This window comes from Muntiacus reevesi, chromosome 21 (assembly GCF_963930625.1).
Source record: "Muntiacus reevesi chromosome 21, mMunRee1.1, whole genome shotgun sequence".
NCBI classification, from domain to species: domain Eukaryota; kingdom Metazoa; phylum Chordata; class Mammalia; order Artiodactyla; family Cervidae; genus Muntiacus; species Muntiacus reevesi.
Genome location: NC_089269.1, coordinates 10,736,287 through 10,754,757, shown reverse-complemented (window position 1 = coordinate 10,754,757; position 18,471 = coordinate 10,736,287). Strand labels below are relative to the sequence as shown.

General features: G+C 38.9%; 2 protein-coding genes across 5 annotated transcripts in view; one reads left to right on the top strand and one right to left on the bottom strand.

The window, feature by feature from the left end:
- Nucleotides 1-11,515, top strand: part of TFG (trafficking from ER to golgi regulator) — a 31,056-nt gene extending 19,541 nt beyond the window's left edge. Inside the window, exons 6-8 of one of the 4 annotated variants that reach the window (XM_065913801.1) lie at nt 2,580-2,708; nt 7,061-7,159; nt 10,706-11,515. In XM_065913801.1, the coding sequence (XP_065769873.1) occupies nt 2,580-2,708; nt 7,061-7,159; nt 10,706-11,085 (608 nt within the window). In that variant the 3' untranslated portion in view covers nt 11,086-11,515. Of the gene's footprint in view, nt 1-2,579; nt 2,721-7,060; nt 7,160-10,702 lie in introns of all 4 variants that reach the window. The other 3 variants (XM_065913800.1, XM_065913799.1, XM_065913798.1) reach the window with 3 other exon arrangements.
- Nucleotides 11,516-11,841: 326 nt separating this feature from the next.
- ABI3BP (ABI family member 3 binding protein) overlaps nt 11,842-18,471 on the bottom strand; it is a 265,954-nt gene continuing 259,324 nt past the window's right edge. Inside the window, exons 60-64 of the mRNA XM_065913797.1 lie at nt 16,734-16,813; nt 15,983-16,012; nt 15,063-15,224; nt 13,670-13,792; nt 11,842-13,067 (exon numbers count right to left, since the gene is read on the bottom strand). Coding sequence (XP_065769869.1) covers nt 12,952-13,067; nt 13,670-13,792; nt 15,063-15,224; nt 15,983-16,012; nt 16,734-16,813 — 511 coding nt within the window. The 3' untranslated portion in view covers nt 11,842-12,951. The remainder of the gene's footprint in view (nt 13,068-13,669; nt 13,793-15,062; nt 15,225-15,982; nt 16,013-16,733; nt 16,814-18,471) is intronic.

Genomic DNA, 18,471 nt, shown 5'->3' with positions numbered 1-18,471 from the left:
CTTTGGAGCTTGTATTCAGACTTTAGATCTCATTTCTTCTCATTCCTTCCTCAGTGGGTTTTCCTCAGATTTCTAGCTATGTAGCCGACCGTGAAGTTAACACTGGTTTTCTGCAGTTGAAGCTGCAGGGATCACGGTTTGCTATTCTTGCCCACTGTAATTCCATGGAGGGTAAACTCTTTCCTGGTGTTTGCCAACATTTGGCTGACTTCCAATAGTTTGAAGTAGTTGTTTTCTTCTTTTTTGACCAGGGTTTTAAATTGTTATTTTTGGGAGGTTTCACCTGATCAGTTTACTTTGTCATTATCAGTAAGTGGAAAGATAGGATTTTTCTATTAACTTTCTTTTTCTTTGAGATTTTTATGGGGTTATTTATCAAAGAGAATTGTGTAACATTCTGGAAAAGACAAATACTTGTATACCATGTATGTTGTTGGCAAAAGAAGACATCAGATAAGTGGTCTATCTGAAAAACAGAAACTTTTGTAGATTAACTGAAACACAAGTTAATATTACAGCTTCTTAATATATGACTTCAAGATATGCCAAGTGGAGGGAGTAAATCGTTATATACGAGGTTAGGCTTAAAAGTTTAATGAAGAATATAGTATAGACCAGAATAATATGATCACTATGATTTGTATTGTATTTGAAGACCATTTTTCTGGTAGCTTTGTATGTTGAATTGAAGTAGGAAAGACCTCACACATAGAAAATCCCAGGATACTTTGTAGTTACCTGGGTTACTCGGCAGCTGTAGTGAATGGAGACTTGGGAAGGAGGGATAAAGCATTAACAACAGGATAAGCAACAGTAACAGCTTACCTGCAGGGAGAAAAGAGGAATTGAAGTAATGTTTTTTAGAATAATAACATAGTCTTTTTGTTATCTGTGTTACCCTTCTTAGGGACGTGTGTGTATTTGTCTACATTTAGATAAACATCAGTGAAATGGCGTGCACAGGAGTGACCATACATTTCACTCTAGCACTCAGCAGTTTCTCTTGCATGGCCACTACCATTATCCTAGTTTAGGTTCTCATGAATACCTGAACAGTCAGCTTCCAACTGTACGCCTAACACAGTGCTAGTAAGTTTTGGGATAGACCAGTGCAAAGGATAGAGGTTTGGCCTCAGGGAAATTAATCTGCTACTAATAACAAGTACTTACGTAGAGTTTTTTAGGTGGTAATCACTTTTAAAAGTTCTTGTTATATAATCACTTTTAGATTTTCATTTAAAATATACTTTATATTAGCCATATTGATATATTTAACATATTTTAATAATGTTTTAATGTTTATTTTTAATATATATTTTTGTTGAGGTATAGCTGATGCTATGATATTATGTGAAGTTTCAGATGTTCAACATAGTGATTTACAATTTTTAAAGGTTATGTTTCATTTATAGTTATAAAATATTGGCTATATTTTCTGTGATGTATAATATATTCTTATAGCTTACTTATTGTATATATAGTAGTTTAGAGCTCTTAATTCCCCTATGCCTCTTGCCCCGCCCCATAAAATTACTTTTATAAGCACTTGCTATAAGCTCTTATTAACTCATAACCCTTATGTAACCTTATGAAGTAGGAATTAGTATTGCTTTGGTTACAGATGAAATACAGAAAGAGATCAGGTAGCAAGCCTGGGTTTAGAGCTGCTAAGTGGCGGCACTGGGATTTGAACCTAGGCAGTCTGGCTCCCAAACCAGTGCTTCCAACCATACTGTTCTGTGTTGCACAAACAAAAAGAACTTAGAGAAGCAGGTTTATGTCTTCAGAATGTCTTTTTTGCTCATTATAGTATTAGAACTACAGCAGATTCTCTCCATTTACTTCTTTGTTCATTATTTTAAAAGAATTTTGAGTGGTTCCATGTATATATTAAGAGGTAGACTTTGTGAGACAGAATCAGAAGGGTGCCTGGCCAAAAGAACTCCTAGTCTAAGAGGGAAGACTTTTCTGTTTAGAAATGCAGAGTGGAAGTTGGTAAAGTCCTAACAGAAGTATACTCTATAGAAGTTCACAAGTGGAGAAAAGTATTTATGAGTGAAGAAGGCTCACTAGAAGTGTGGAGGGCTATTTAAGGAATGTTTTAGATAAAACTGCAACTGTGGAGGGAATGGCAATTAATGATCACTTGGGGGAATGAATAGGAGCCTATGAGAAAAGGAATTGTGAGAAATATTTGGAGCCTTGAAGATCAAACTAGAGGGTTGAAGTTGAACTTCATTTAGGGGCAGTGGAGACCCACTGAAGGGTGAAATGATACTTTTGGTTGATCTACAAATAGATTGTATAAAGAGGTGGATATTTTGTAGTGCCGAGGTGAGTTTAGGACTCAGGAATGTAGCACTGCACTCTAGGGAAGGATTTCCAGTCGTAGCTTTGGATTCTTGTGGGATCGGAGCAAAGGAAAACAGTATATCTACACACATCAGTTAGAAGGCTGCCTTTGGGCTATGCTTCTTCTGTGGCACTTTACTTTTAGTCTCTTAACCGAGCTTACTGACTGAGCTTGTTGGGGACAGATCTTGTACTGGAAACTGAGCTGACTTTTCCTGACCACCCAGGGCCTCCCAGCGCTCCTGCAGAAGACCGGTCAGGGACGCCCGACAGCATTGCCTCCTCCTCGTCCGCAGCTCACCCGCCGGGAGCTCAGCCGCAGCAGCCGCCCTATACAGGAGCTCAGGCTCAAGCAGGTCAGAGCGAAGGTAAAATAGAGCTTAGAGCACATGCGTGGGAAGGTGCATGTGCAGAAATGTTTATTAGGACATTTCTGGTGATGGTGAAAAGCTTACATGTTCGTTCATGCTGTGAGTACAATTGTCAGTATTTTTGACGTACTAACATAGTATGGTTTCGGGTTAAAAAACTGAATAAACAATGTCAGGTATGCTTCTGAATATTAAGGAAAAAAACCCTAAAAAAGTATAAGGCATAATTTTTAGGTTCTATTTTATTTCCTTCTCCCTTCCCCTCTTGCAACTGTGTATTATTTTTGTAATTTAAGAAGATTTAAAAAGCAAAGGTTAAGCATAACTTTAGTTTTTTTTTTGAAAGATAAATAGCCTTTTATATTTTTATGCAGTTAGCAATAAGTCTTTTATAGGAAAAGCAGTATATTTTAAATCAGACTTTTTCCTCTCTAAATTTCATGTCCTCAGGTGAACAGTTTAATCTCTCCGGGTTTTGATACTCTCCCACACTGTAAATTGTGAAAAGTGGACCAAATCAGTGGTTTTCGAGATTGTCTTTAGTCCTAAATGAAACAGAATGTAAAATAAAAGCTCAATTGTTAAACAAGTAAGGGGGTCATTGCTGTTGTTGAAGGAGATTGCAAGCTCAGAACAGCAGGCCTCATTGAAACCCTTGGAGCGCTGCAGAACACGCCCTCAGGCTTACTGATTTAGGGTTCCTTCTAGATGTTCAGATAGTCTTCCTTTGAATTGCTTCTGCATGTAAGGCCTTTTAAAGCCCCATATTTTACTTTAAAAGTCACCAGGTGGTGCTCTATCTGTATAAAGGGGTCAGGTAGTGTGACAGGATGTATTTCAGCCCCAGAAGCAAGTGACTGTTTACCCGTCAAGTTAAACAAATCTCCCCAAACAGCCTTAAACGACGGGGCACTTTTGTAATAGATTCCTAATTATTCTCGGTACTTTTAGATTTGTCCTGTTGGACGAATGGTAGTGGGGACTTTTTCAAATTAGCGGTCTCTCAGGGTTCATTTTTCATTTAATTAAATGAATTTCATTTAAATTTTTCATTTAATTATGTGTCTTAAGTCTTTTTATTTTTTAAATAGCTGTCAACCCTACATGTTTCTAAAGTCAAAACTGTATGTGAACATGCTGTATAACAGTTTATGCTAAAACATAGATACTTAAAACTGCAAAAAATTATTATCTCACAGTTTCAGAATCAAGGATCTGGGAGAAGCTTCAGTTCAGTTCAGTCGCTCAGTCGTGTCCGACTCTTTGCGACCCCATGAAATGCACCACACTAGGCCTCCCTGTCCATCACCAACTCCAAGAGTTTACTCAAACTCATGCCCATCGAGTCAGTGATGCCATCCAGCCATCCTATCCTCTGTCGTCCCCTATTCCTCCCACCCCCAATCCCTCCCAGCATCAGGGTCTTTTCCAGTGAGGCAACTCTTCGCATGAGGTGGCCAAAGTACTGGAGTTTCAGCTTCAGCATCAGTCCTTCCAATGAACACCCAGGACTGATCTCCTTTAGGATGGACTGGTTGGATCTCCTTGCAGTCCAAGGGACTCTGAAGAGTCTTCTCCAACACCACAGTTCAAAACCATCCATTTTTCGGTGCTCAGCTTTCTTCACAGTCCAGGGAGAAGCTTAGCTTGAAGGTTTTGGTTAAGGGTTTCTTGAGAGGTTACAGTCATCTGAGGCTTAATTTGAACTGAAGAATTCATATCTTAAGAAGACTCCTTTATACAGTTGTTGGCAAGAGACTTCCATTTCCTCACCAAATGGATCTCATGGGCTGCCTAGGTGACTTCATGACATGGGAACTTCCACCAGAGCCAGTGGTCAAGACAGATTAAAAGGAGATGGCTGTCTTTCACTACTTGTCCTCAGAAATGTCAACATTATTTTTTATATTCTAATGGCATAAGTTGTTCTGTTGCCCAGTCATGTCCGACTCTTTGTGACCCCATGAACTTCAGCATGCCAGGTACTAATGGTATATAGGTCAGCCCGATTCAGTGTGAGGGGACTACACATGAGAATGAATACACATGTATTTATTGCTTGTTGTTTGCTAATTTTTTGTATTATGGAGTTAATCTCTCTAATTTCTAAAAATATGAGGATGTCAACCCATTATCTTATACTATACCTGTGCAGGAGTCATTGAGGGTCATCACAGAGGCTGACTACCAATCTGTGTCACAATTACAGTCCCAGAAGCCTCACCATTACTCTTTGCTTCATCCTATTCTCTTTCTCTTAGGTAATATGTTTTATTGCTTTTACTTTTTTCTACCATCAATTCAGAAAATACAATGCAAAAATAATATTTTTTTTCCCTCAAATCATAGCTTACTGTGAACTGTGTTGGCACCTTGCTTTTTCACTTACTATACCCTGTAGCTCTCTCCTTCAACTAGGTCAAGTTACTCCTCCTCATTTACAACTGAACACAGAATTCTTAATTTTCAGAATACTGTGACAGAGCATGAGAGTCCCGTTTTGGACTTAAAGGAAGTGTGTTTAAAATAAGTTAGAGAAATACTTTGTTGAGATAGTGTTTAATCCCAGGGGTGGCATTTTCACACGGAGTTTAATCCCAGGGGTGGCATTCTTCACAAAATGAAGAAAAAAATGGAGCACTGGCTTCAGGAAGAGTTGTAGTACCTGTCATTTTTCATTGAGGAAAACAATTTGACTTAAAATTTTGAGTTGGGAGTTTCTTGGGCTCCTTGGCAGCAGTCTACTATATGGAGCTTTAATCTCAGACTTCTTGATGATAGCATGTATAAAACTCCTTAAGTAGCAATCTAGACTTACGTGTGGGTTTTGGTGATGGTTCTTACTAGCTATTATGATGCATAGCCCCCAGGTAAGTTGCTTATTCTTTTTTGTACCTGAAATAGGGACTGCTAATGAAGTTGACTTTTTCCCCTTCATATAGTCATTGCATGATCTTTGCCCATTTTTGTATTGTAGAGTTAATCCTTCTATTTTCTAAGAATTAGAACCCATTGTCAAATGCTACATGTATTTCCCCCCCTTTATCATATTTCTGTATCAGATCCTTGTCACTTCTGTTCCAAAATTTAGTTTTGAGATACAATCTAGGATTAAGGCAGTATCTTCTAAAAGGTGGCTAACGTCTGTAGTATTTTTATGTAGTCTATAAATCTTGAAGTGTTAAAGTGTTTAACAAAGTTCTTGTTGGTTTCTGTATTTGGGAAGAGCATTAATAGCTTAAAAATAAGCAAATTTTTCTGAAAAACTTTTGTTTGGAGGTAGTCGCTTCACAGTGCTGTGTTGGCTTCTGTTGGAGGGCTGTGTCAGTCAGCTCCGCGCACATGTGCACCCCTCCCTATAAGCCCCACCGCCCCGCTCATCCCGCCTCCAGGTCATCGGAGCGCTGCCCTGGGCTCCCCACGTCCTGCCGCGGCTTCCCGCTGGCAGCGCTGCTCGCAGTGGTGCGTGCATGTCAGTGTATGCACTGCTCTTCCAGCTTTATCCCCGTCATGAGGGCATAGCGCTGCTTGCTGGGAAGTAAGCCAGCCGTCAGCCCGGGCACACCGCGTGTAGTGCGGCAGAACTAAGACTGGACGCCCAGCCAGTGAAGCGGGTTCCGTCTGGAGATCTCAGCCCCTGGGAACTAGCTATTCCCTGCGCCTCAGTGTGAATGGCGCTGGCTGATGCATTGACTTTTAGTCGCTGTCTTTTTCTGCTGAAAGTATACTATTTACCTGTAGTCTTTTGATTAACAGCAGATAATTTGAATATTTTTAAAGTGTCAGCAACATAAAGTTGTTTTAAAGATTTAAATACTAGCGAGGTTTTTAAAGAATTTAAGTGCCAGCTAGATATTACAGCAAGTTTTATTGCTGCTCAAGGCATTAGATCTAGCTAAATCCACCATTGGAGCAACTGTAAAATGGTAGAGAGGATAAAGATGTGAACCAGTAAATCCTTACATGTTTGGAAATCACAGCAGCTATTCATGCTATTTGTCCCTTTTTTCACATTTTTCTTTATTGATTTTTACTGAACATTAGTAGCACATATCTTTTGGCGGCTGAGTTTGAAAACCTTTGTTTTTCTGGAGTTTCTGAAGCACCCACTCGTTATCTGATGTCAGCTAGAGTTCTCCACAGTTCATCCACAGCAGTCGCCACACTTGTTCAATTGCTCCTTGTTCTCTTCTTCATAGACAGTTGACGAGGAACTGTGTTAACACAGTTAACGTTCTGTGTCTTCGCTTGTGTGTGAATGGGGAGGGAGCTAAAGGCGCCTTAAAGAGGTTTCTCTTCTGCCGAGTGAACCCTGCCCTCTGCCCGTCTCCCCCCAGGCCAGATGTACCAGCAGTTCCCGCAGCAGCCGGCCTACGGCGCTCAGCAGCCGCAGGCGCCCCCGCCGGCGCCGCAGCAGTACGGTGTGCAGTATTCAGGTGAGCGGGCGCCTGGGGGGAGCCGTGTCTGTGTTCATGAAACTTAAATTCCTTCCTCCTGTTTCCTTGCTTGTTAGAGTAAGTATGAAGTATTTGTTTTTTAGGGGGGGAATAACATTTCTATCACTTATTTATAAATATCTTACATAGAAATTTTAACTGTAAATCACCATTTCAGTTCCAGTGGGCGGGTAAAACACAGTCACAGTAGATGATTCAGTCATGACCTGTAGTATAAAAAGTTTTTAATACAAAATTATCTCCTCCTCATGTGATCAGCTTACCTGCTTGGTGATGTGGAGCTACAAAAATGCACCGTTTTTTCCTCTTTTTTGTAGCACATTATCCCAGTGTACTCCACTACTTGGAAAAACACTTTTTAACAGTTCCCTCGTATGTAAAAAGAGGTGATCTTATTAAATAAGAGCCAAATTAAGTTGCATAGGTTTTTAAATCTCCCAGAAGTATGTAGGAATACTGAAAACAGTCCATGAAAGTAGAATTGTTTGAAATGTAACTCAGACAACTAAGAACATAAAAATCTCTCCATATAGCTTGGAATATTATAATTCAAATAATTATAATTTGGTAATTTTTACTTTTTATATGACAATTTATGTTCAATCTTGTTTTATAGTAAAATATTTAAGTATCAGAATTTCAACTGTAATTTTAAAAAATTAGATTACAATACAAAAATGAGCTATGAACACACAATAAATACCTGGGGGGAAGTTAGCCTCATTATCAGTCCCTATTTCAGGTACAGAAAGATTAAGCAACTTACCTTGGGTCAGTACATCACAGCTAGTAGGAACCATCGTTGGAAGCCAGGCATAACTCTAGAGTACTAGTTTAAAAGGAGTTGTCTACATGTTCTCATTTAATATAAATATTAACTTAGGTATCATTGAAAAGTCTGAGATTAAAGCTCCACATAGTAGACTTTGTCAGTGAGCCAAAGGAACTCCCACTCAAAAAAGTCTAAAACCATGTTCCTCAATAGAGAATGACAGGGCACAACTATGCTTAAAGCAAGTACATCGCTCTGTTATTTATCTTTCTAAACTACTTGAAATTTATTGTGAAAACGCCACCGCTTTAGTTAAAAGTTTCAGAGACCCTGTGGTCCCCAAAGCCTAGAATATTTATTATCTGGTCCTTTACAGGAAAACATGTGCTGACTGCCTGAATTAGACCATAAAATTCTACCATTGTAGTTTGACATATTTTAACACAGAGAGCAATTTTTATTTGGATTGGATTTGCTGTAGAGTGACTTAACCTGTAGCTGCTAGTTTTTATGTAAACTAGGTGGAATGAATTTAAACTTGAACTATAATATTGGGGGAAGGTTATTTTCAGAATGCAGTCTTTTAGAGAAAATCTATTAAAAATTATATATTGGCGATTGTAGAAATAATAAGTTTTTTTCACTCTACTGTCTAATCCTGGCAATTTCCATCTTCACTATGCTTCAGAATCACCTGGAGAGGTGTTTCTTGAAACTTACAGGTACCTGAGCTCTACTCCCAGAGATCTTGTTTTATTTGGTCAAGGGTGGGGTTCAGGCATTGGTATCTCAATGCTTTGCAGGTCATTCTAAAGTGTAGTGAGAATTGGGAGCCACTGATCTTGTCTTACCCATTCATTTTGTAAATGAGGCAACTAGGGTCCAAAGAGTTGTGATGCATCGAAGGACAAGCAGCCATTTAGTTGGGGAGCTAGACCAGAACCCGGTACACTTACTTTGCAGTTAATGACTTCCCTACATCATTCTGCACTCTCAGCCCCAGCCAGAGCTTGGCAGACTTTTCTGCCATAAAAAAAACGAGATAGTAAATATTTTAGGCTTCATGGACCACGTGACTTTTTGTCCTTTAATTTTACTTTATTCAGACAACCACAGAATTTCCATTTCTTGCCATTTATGGTGATTTTCACCAAAGTTATTTTGTTTTTCAAGGGAGGGGATGGTAGTGGAAGGAAGGGTTTATATATACAGAGGTATTTTATATTATGGTCAAAGACAGTAGATTGCTAATGAAACAGCAACTTAGGCTCTTAGGCATTATCCTCTCTCTCAAAAAATAAAAATTTAGTTGTCCCCACAGTCTGTTGAAAAGCCAATTTAGATATCAGTTGGCAGGATGAAAACACAGCTTTTTTTTTTTTTTTCTCACAATCTTAAATTGAATAGACATTTTCAGTATAAAACTTTCTGTTCAAAAACTTAGAGTAAAAAAATTTTTTATGTTTTTATGTAGAGGATAGGAGAAATTGTATGACATCAAGGTTTTTTCATGAATTTAGTTTGGTATTTAGGTACTGCCATGAGTAAAATGCATTAGGTATTTGATTTACTTGTTAAAAATTAAGCTTGCTGTTAATGATTTTAGTTAGGATCTTCACTGAGTAAAGTTTAGTTCCTTTCAAAGTATTATCTTTGTATTTCTGATCCTGCTAGTCCTATTAACTTGAAATTGGGAGATATGGAAATAGTCACCTAAATACTCTGCTTGGAGACTGTTAGTGGTGGTGGTAACATTGGACCATCTTTGGCACTCTGCTGGTTTGGCAGTTTTCCTCTGTGACCTTTTCCAGTTTTATTCATGGACAGTGTCAAAAGCTTTCTTTCATGAGTAAATTTTGAACCCAGGTTCAAGGTGAGTTCAGAATATACTCAGTTCATTCAATCCTTTTTGTTTATTTTTTAATGCAGGGTTGTACATATTTTAATAATTTTCTTATGTATCTGGTATTTAATGCTGACAGGATTCCAGTCAATGGAGAGGTTTCATTGCAAGTAGCTGCAGGTGTGTTTCATGGTAGAGATAAAAGTTTTTAGTGAAGCAGACCTTTTCTTTTAAAAAAGCTTTACATCCTAGTAACTAATGAATATAGGTGTTCATTTTTGTGGGGCAGTATGATATGCTTTCTGTTATGTTGTTGCTGCTATTGTAAAGGTAAAACCATGATACCAAATCTAAACGATTTTAAGGATTGTGAAAATGGGCACTTAATGTTTATTCTTAAATGTTTTAATTTTTATAGGATGAATAAGCCTAAAAAGCATCTCACTAACATAGTCAGTTGTACTTGTAGCAGCATTGATTCATTTAAAAACGTCCATTCTCTACATTGTGTTTATTTGGTACTATTATTAAACAGGCCCCTCAAAACCAGGTTAATGACTAGCTTTTGCATTAATTACCACGTTTATCATTTGAGCATATACTCTCTACCGGGAGTTATGCTAGAACAGGAGTTTACTCTCAGGGATTATACAGTCTAGAAGGAGTTGAAGTAGAAGAGATCTGTATATATAGTGGTTTTCATTTTAGAGGGTTTACAAAATTGTCTAGAAAATGCTTCTTTGTTACTATATGGTCTTGAAATATAAAATCCACTACTCTACTTGCTACATAAATACTTAGGATTAAGTTTGTTAAATTTCTCATTTATTTTTTTGTCCATAACAGTAAGACTAATTCTCTGGAAAATGTTCACCAAAAGAAAGAGGTGTATGTTTTGCCTTTTCAGCAGGCTATAGTCAGCAGACTGGACCCCAACAACCTCAGCAGTTCCCAGGATACGGCCAGCAACCCACCTCCCAGGCGCCGGCACCTGCCTTTTCTGGCCAGCCTCAGCAGCTGCCTGCTCAGCCTCCGCAGCAGTACCAGGCGAGCAGTTACCCTCCACAAACCTACACTACCCAGACGTCTCAGCCCACTAGTTACACCGTGGCCCCTGCCTCGCAACCGGGAATGGCTCCGAGCCAGCCCGGGGCCTACCAGCCACGATCAGGTTTCACCCCCCCCCCTGGAAGTAGCATGAGCCCTCTGACAAGTGGGTCCAACCCGTACGCGCGTAGCCGTCCTCCCTTCGGTCAGGGCTACACCCAGCCTGGGCCGGGTTATCGATAGAGAGGCTCAGGTACTCTGAGGAGCGTAGCTGCTAGCTGTCTGCCTCCCAAAAGACTCCAATACTACTATTTTAATTTGTATTGAAGTTCAGGAATTTAAAAAGCAGAGCATTTTTTTATGATACCATTATTGCTGTTAATTGAAAGTATAATTTGCTGGAAGATAAAAGACCAAAATGGAAGTTTTTTCCCTCCCCTGCTTAAAAGTATAGCAGCTTCCTACTTATTTTGGAACACTACTTACATGTGTGCAAAGTGATTGATTTTCTAGCTTGCCTTGTCCAGAGGATATTAAAATGCTAGGTTGAAGTTCAGCCCTCTTACTTGGCTTTTTATTATTAACACGATGTACTAAAGTAGATTCCTTTGAGAGGACTAGCTATTATGTATAAAATGTAACATTGATAGGTTAATAAAGGTGATTGAATCCATTAGTGGTCTTGGAAGTTAATTTAGTCTTTGATATTCTATATATGTGTATATATATGAGAAAAATCCTAATTGATGTTTTGGTCTTGAAATACAGGCATTTTATCTGTCTTAGGCCTTTCTATTCAGAGACGCACAATGCTGTTGCCTTTTGTCCTGATTTTGGTTTTAAATGACGAAACTTTAAAATGGATCAAGATGATTATTAGCAATATATATAAACACAGTAGATACACTGTTAAAAGATGCAAGGGGGCTCGGTAGATCCTAAACAACCTGCGATTTTCTTTATAGAAATCAACCATTCAGAAATGAAGGACTCAGTCTTAAAAAAAACTACATCTCTTTATTGTAGAGTTTATACTGTTTGAAAAATATAAAATGAAGTATTGATAAAACTGAAGCCTGTTGAAAGGTAAGCGCAGAAAGGTCCTTTAAGAATGAGGGCACCAATGGGGCGTTCCTGTCTCCTCCCCAGTGGAGGAGGAAATACTGTTTGAAAGAAATAAGTCGGATTTGCATTACAGGTGGTTAGAATTAAGAAAACAGCCTCTGATGCGTTCATTCCCTAGAGATCGTCTGTGTGAAAATAGAGTAAACGTCATAAAACGGTTGGCCTCTCATCGGCCTTTCCTTTCACGCTTAGACTTCACCGCAGTCTTCGGACACAGCTTGATTAGAATTCAAAACAGCACCGACACAACTGCTTAAAGGGATAGTTTGACAAAGAACATTCAGACATTGTACAATGTTTATGGGTAGAGAAAGAACAAAATACCTATTTTTGAAATGATATATCAAATTCTCAGTTACATTTTCAACTGAAATTTACTGATTCAAACAACTTTTGCAATCATTTGTAGATAATTAATGAAATGTATATTAGCACAAATGGCTGTTTAAATGTTTCAAAAGTTACTCAGCTATTGCTAAAAGGTTGCAGTTTAAATAAACATGTGAATATTAGGACCTTTTCTCCCCAGATATAATATGCTGACGATAATCTGATCTAATAAGTTAAGCCAAGTAGAGATTTATGGAATTAACAGTAGGAAGAATACACAATAAATGTAAATATTTTTTTAAAGTATATTAGTTTTTTGATGTTAATTTTGTTATAAAAGTATCTCAGAACATCATTACAACAGTGTGATAAATAATATACAAATGATCTCTTAAAATACCATGAACAGGGAGCCAGCTTCCCCAAAAATGTTATTCTGTTAATATCAATATCTTGCTTTCTTAAAATGACTTTGTAAAACCTGATAAATATTCTTAGCAATCTTTCTAATAAACATCTAATATTGCTATTAGATTTTAGACTTTTATACATAGTAAACAAAAGAGCTTTAAATGCATGTGACAAATACCATACTGTTTCCAATTATTGTTTGAAACGATGAAACAGGAAGCACTTTGAATGTGACTGCAGCATCTACCATTTTCCGGGAATCGTGGTCCCACATTCATACCACTGGACATAATTGATCTGAGTGTGACCACCGATTTCTCCAAATTGGACTGGTTCCTGACGAACTGCTCTGAAATAGCCTGAGAGGGAAATAGTTAAAATTAATAGCTGCTGTGGTATATTTTTGTCCTCACAGGTTGAAGGGTGCATGAATGATTTAAGTCTGGGAAATGCTTAAAGTTTCTTTCAATAGCTGCTTTTGCAAATTCAGGTGTTCTTAAAGTAGAATGTATGTGTATGTATTGGCTCTAAGCAACAGAGTCTTAAGGAATGGGATGAAAGTTGAGACACTGCTATTAAAGTCCGAACATTAAGGTCTCATGTAGACAGTGTTTTTCGCTGGCAGGTAGAGTAGGAAGACTACAGATGATTTTTAAAGTGATTGCTTTGTTCAGCCTGACGGCTTCCCTGATGGCTCAGACAGGAGAGATCCACCTGCCAGTGCAGGAGACCTGGGTTTGATGCCTGGGTCCAGACGATCCCCTGGAGGAAACGACAACCCCCTCCAGTGTTCTTGCCCGGAGAATCCCATGGGCAGAGGGGCCTGGTGGGCTACAGTCCCTGGGGTCGCAAAGGTCAGACACGACTGAGCAGCTGACACGTTAACTTTTTGCTCAGCCTGAATGTTTTTTGGGTTCATTTGTAAAAGCCTCTTGCTTTTGAGCAAGCTCCGAAAACCTACCTTCTTTGGTGGGTAACTGGTCAGAAGAGAGTTGCTGTCCTGTGCGTCCATCTAAAAATGAGTCCACGAACTGGCAGTGATCTTCCCCATGGCCTCTCTGATCGCCTATGTTATAAAATTTTCCTGGAAATTAAAAGGATCATGAAGTATTTCTTTGATCTGGGAGAACTCTGAAATAAATTGTTTCAAATAATCCGTCTTCCATGTTCTTGTACTTCCCCACCTGTTCATTCTAGTTCAAGTCGCGCTGTTCTTGAATGGAATGACAGAATCTCCCAGCTGCATCCCTGCTGTTACTCCTGCCTTTTTCCCTGTGCTTTCTCTCCTTCTCTCACGGATGAGTCATCTTTTAAATATGCAACTCAGATAATGTTACTTGCCTCCATCACTCTCTCCAGCAGTCTTCTGTTACACTCAATAAAACCCAGAGTCCTTACCGGGTTTCCAAGCTCCCCGTGGCTGCACGCCTGCCTGATCTTCCCCCGTACTAAGCCTCAGCCACGCTAGTAAACCGGAGAGGGTTTCTGCTCCAGGTCTTCATGATATCTTCCCTCTACCTCTGCTGCTTTATCCCTGGGTCTTTCTTGGTTCCTTCTCGGTTTTCTTCTCAGCACAAGTATTACCTTTTGAGGAAAGCTTTTCCTAAACATTTTAACTAAAGGAGCTTTCATTCCATTCCACCATTTTCTTTTCATCCCTCTTTTTTCCTTCAAAGTACTATATGAAATTCTTATTTACATATTTGTTTTCTGTCTCTCCCCACTAGATTGTAAGCTTCAAAGAGCAGGAACAAATGGTTGGGAATGCAAAGAAAATGACTTTGTAAAAGTCATGTGTTAATATGTAGCTAAGGGCTTCACAGACTTATAAAAGGGGGGCAGGAACAGTCCAGCGTTGTCCCCAGCAACGTCAGAACAAAACAGATACCATTTGTTAAATGATGGAACAAATGTCTACCTTTCTATGTTGGGGTTTAAAATTCTTACTGTATGAATATAGAAGAGAAAAGAACCCACCGAGTCTGGAGCAAGGGGTTATAGCCTTTCTGGCTGATTGTCTTAACCTTGCTCTTGTCTTTGACAGACTTAAAATCTTAAATAGGTCATACTCCTTCCATGATTATTGTTAGATACACTCATTTTACTCCCAGTAAGCTTTTCATTCTGGGTTGGCTGTAACATAATTGACCTTGGATGTGACTAGTTTCTCTACATTCAACTTTGCCATGATGGCACTGTTTGAAATTGCATTTTCATTATGTACCTTCTTACCGCATTTCTCCGATCCTAAGATTCCAATAACACCTCACTCAAACCCATCTCTCTGCCGTGTCTGGCGGAGTCCATGGGAAAGCCCTAAGTGACGGATGCTGCAGAGCGCCTCCGCTGCTTACCTGTGAGGGAGTCACTGAGGTAAATCTTGTATCTGAGCGAGTTGCATAGCTGCACCCCCACGAACTTCTTATACCAAGTCCTTTTGACATACTGTTTGCCCTGACACTCTGAGTAGGAGTCCGAGTTAAAGGGCCTTTCGGTCCAAATGGCATCTCTTCCTGCTGCATGAAGAAAGCGCATGGTTTGGGTTTAGTGTCTCACTTTGGGTCCTCAAGAGCTATCTCAAAAGCTTTTTAAAAAGCAGTTTGCAAAGTTCATTGTCAACTTGCTGACACATGGTTTTCTCCAGTGCTAAATATTGGAGCAAAAAAACACAGGTGTTTAAACAGGTAAGCTCCCCATTGATTTTCTGTCAATAGGCGAATCTTGGAGCAGTATGTGTCGAAGTTGATTAGTTCTGCATAGTTACGCTATGTTCAACCTAGCATCACTTCAGGAACAAAATTAGGTTTCTTTTTCTGAGAGAAACACAGTGTAAACAGTTGCTTTAATGTGACTTGTTATTAAAAGTGGAGATGAGTTTGACAGAAAACAACAAAATTCTGTAAAGCAATTGTCCTTCAATAAAAAAATTAAGAAAAAAAAAGAATGAATAACCCTAAACCTACACAGTGGAATATAAGAGCAGTGAAAATAAACTAAAGTCACAAACAAAAGTGGAAGTGAGGGTGCTATATCTTAAACAGATTTGAGCCGGTCTGCTATATGAATGAAAAGCAGGTTTCAGAATACTCAGCTTGTTCCTGAAACATCATAGGCTGTCAGCGTTTCTGAACATTTTAGGTAAGCATTCACAGGTAATTGAAGATGACGACTAAATGGACTAAAGTGAAATCATGACTAAAATTCTACCATGCCCACTGAGCTGAATCACTGTAGAAAAGCATGCGGTTGTGTTCTCATCGAGGTGGGTACTTACCAGAAACTGGCTCGCTCACTCTTGGGTCAGCTGAGGAGAAACAGCAGACAGTTATTAGGTAAGTCCCAGTATTCCAGTGACGCGGCAAAGAAGATGGGGGCTTAACAGATGTCACAGAGTCTTGGACAACATACACTCTTACTAAAGTCCAAACTTGAAAATTTGAGCTTTGTTTTGGGGATGGTTCTGCGTTGGAGAAACTCAGCTATGTCTTTTTTATGTCGTTTAAGGAGTTAGGAGTCTTTTTTGCTGTACTAGATTTCACTTCCATTTTCAAATCTTCCTCTTTTAAGCTTCATAAAAATATTGACAAAATCACCAGGATGCCATGAACTGCAGCTGTGCAGATGTATCTCGTTAAGGAACTGGAACTTGGGCCAGATCAGAACATTTCACAGCTGTTCATCATAAGAAGCTATCACATGAATTCCCTTTCTGGATACAACTGGCTCCCTAAGTCTGACATTCTGATTCTAGGCATAGAGAGGAGCATTCGTTCACTATTGAGTATAGCCTGACCTCATACTTCCACTCTTTTACACTGATAAGCCTACCGTTTTTCTGACATGAAAATAAATGAGGAAAAACCCAGGTGTTGCTTCTTTAAAAGGTACCTTCATTGGCTTGATTTTTCAAATAGATGGGTTTTTGAAATCAAGAAATGCTTTACCTCGTTTAGCTTGTTTCAGACAAGCCATGCACACACTCTGACCCTTTACATCCTTGCTGGGAATCCGGCGGATGTAATTACCTGACTCAGTACTGAACGCCACAGTGTTGCTGGGCGGCCCTTCACCGAGTGGGTTTTTGGGTTTCACCTGGAATTCATAGCTGAAGGGGGAGAAAAAGAGAGCAGCGTTCTTCAGAAGTAGGAAACAACATCTGGTCATACTTAACGTTCCTCCCGATTCTGTTTTGAAATCATCATGATGTTGAACAGACTTATGTTCTAGAAGCAGCTTCAGGAAAAGAAAAATTTTACTGTTCAAACAGCTTGTCTGTTTTCTAAAAGAAAGGGGTTAATGAAAAAAAGACTGTTCTCTTTCAAAAATCTCCAAATTAACACAATAGAAATGGCTGAGCAGGTTGTTAATAGACATTGCAGGAAAGCAGTATTTGGCGGACCCAGGCTAATTCCAGTAATTAGGAGTCTCAGTTTTCTTCAAACGATTAGCTACTTCCTGGGAGCAAAGACTTGCAAAAATCCCAACTTTGGTTGTTGCCTTAGACTTAGTGTTCCTCACCATGGGGTTTGAACTACCTATGTGAGAATAACATGTTAGAGTTGTAGTGGAGAAAGTTTATTTAAAATGCAGATTTTTTTGCTCCGTTGTAGCTACTGAATCCATTTTTGAGGGCTTCCAGAGAGGTATTTATGGTAAGTTTCTGAGGTGAATTTTGTGGCCACTGACATATGAGAACTATATGGGAACAGATGCATATGAAAATACTATGTTGCAGGAAGTTGTGATTATATCACCTGTATTTTGCATCTTAGGTGGATCATATGAAGTCACGATATATCCTGAGTAATAGCAAGGTAATATCACCTAAGGATCAACATGGGCATAAAGACACCCCCCTCTCCCTCTATAAACCAGATTCATATGGACCAGGTCCTTAACCCTTTATGTTAAAAAACAAAAGACAAAATAAGCCCATATCCCTAATAGTTAAAAGTTTGTTTGATCTCTGTCCTTAAGAATTATGCACTAAATTGCTAGGCAATTATTTGACAAATTTCACCCATAGATATTCAAGAAGAGCAAATCCTTTTAAATTCAAACAGTAAAGCTATTTGCTGTTTTTCTGAAACTGAGAGTTTCTTTTAGTAGCAGACTTGCTAGGAAAGTAGTTTCAAGTGTAAAACCAGCTTGAGTCAGCTGAGAATTGTGAGTTTCAAAATTTTGAAAGACTTTGGGAGATAATTCCCCTTTTTGAAAAGTTTATAATTGACTAAGTGCAGAACACAAAAAAATTTATAAAAAAAGTGAAAAACAGAAGGATGACAGCCATCAGTTTGGTACAGGATTACCAAGTGAGCAATAACAGGAAAACTTCCTGGGGCTCAAGGAGTCAGATTTTTGGCTACTGAGGCATCGCATTAAAACACTGATGCAATCTACAAGGAAGACAGATTCTAGTATTACAATGTCAACCACTCTTTGAGTGCTTCCTATGTGCTCCCAAAGTACACTGCATATAAAACGTAATACAATACACACAAACCCCAAGAAATAAGTATTAACCCTATTTATCAGTTAAGAACAGTCAGGCTCTTAACCATTACACTCTTACTGTCTTTGCTTTTCTAAACTTCCAAACTTTGTGATACAGGGGTTAAAATATGCAGAGTTTTTACAGTGAGAGACTGCACATGAAAGAATTTTTGTAAACTAATCAGCTGGCAGAAAGTGCCATTATCCTTTGCATAAGACTGCGGATATAAAGCCACCCATCTCACTCACTTAAATAAATTGCACATACAT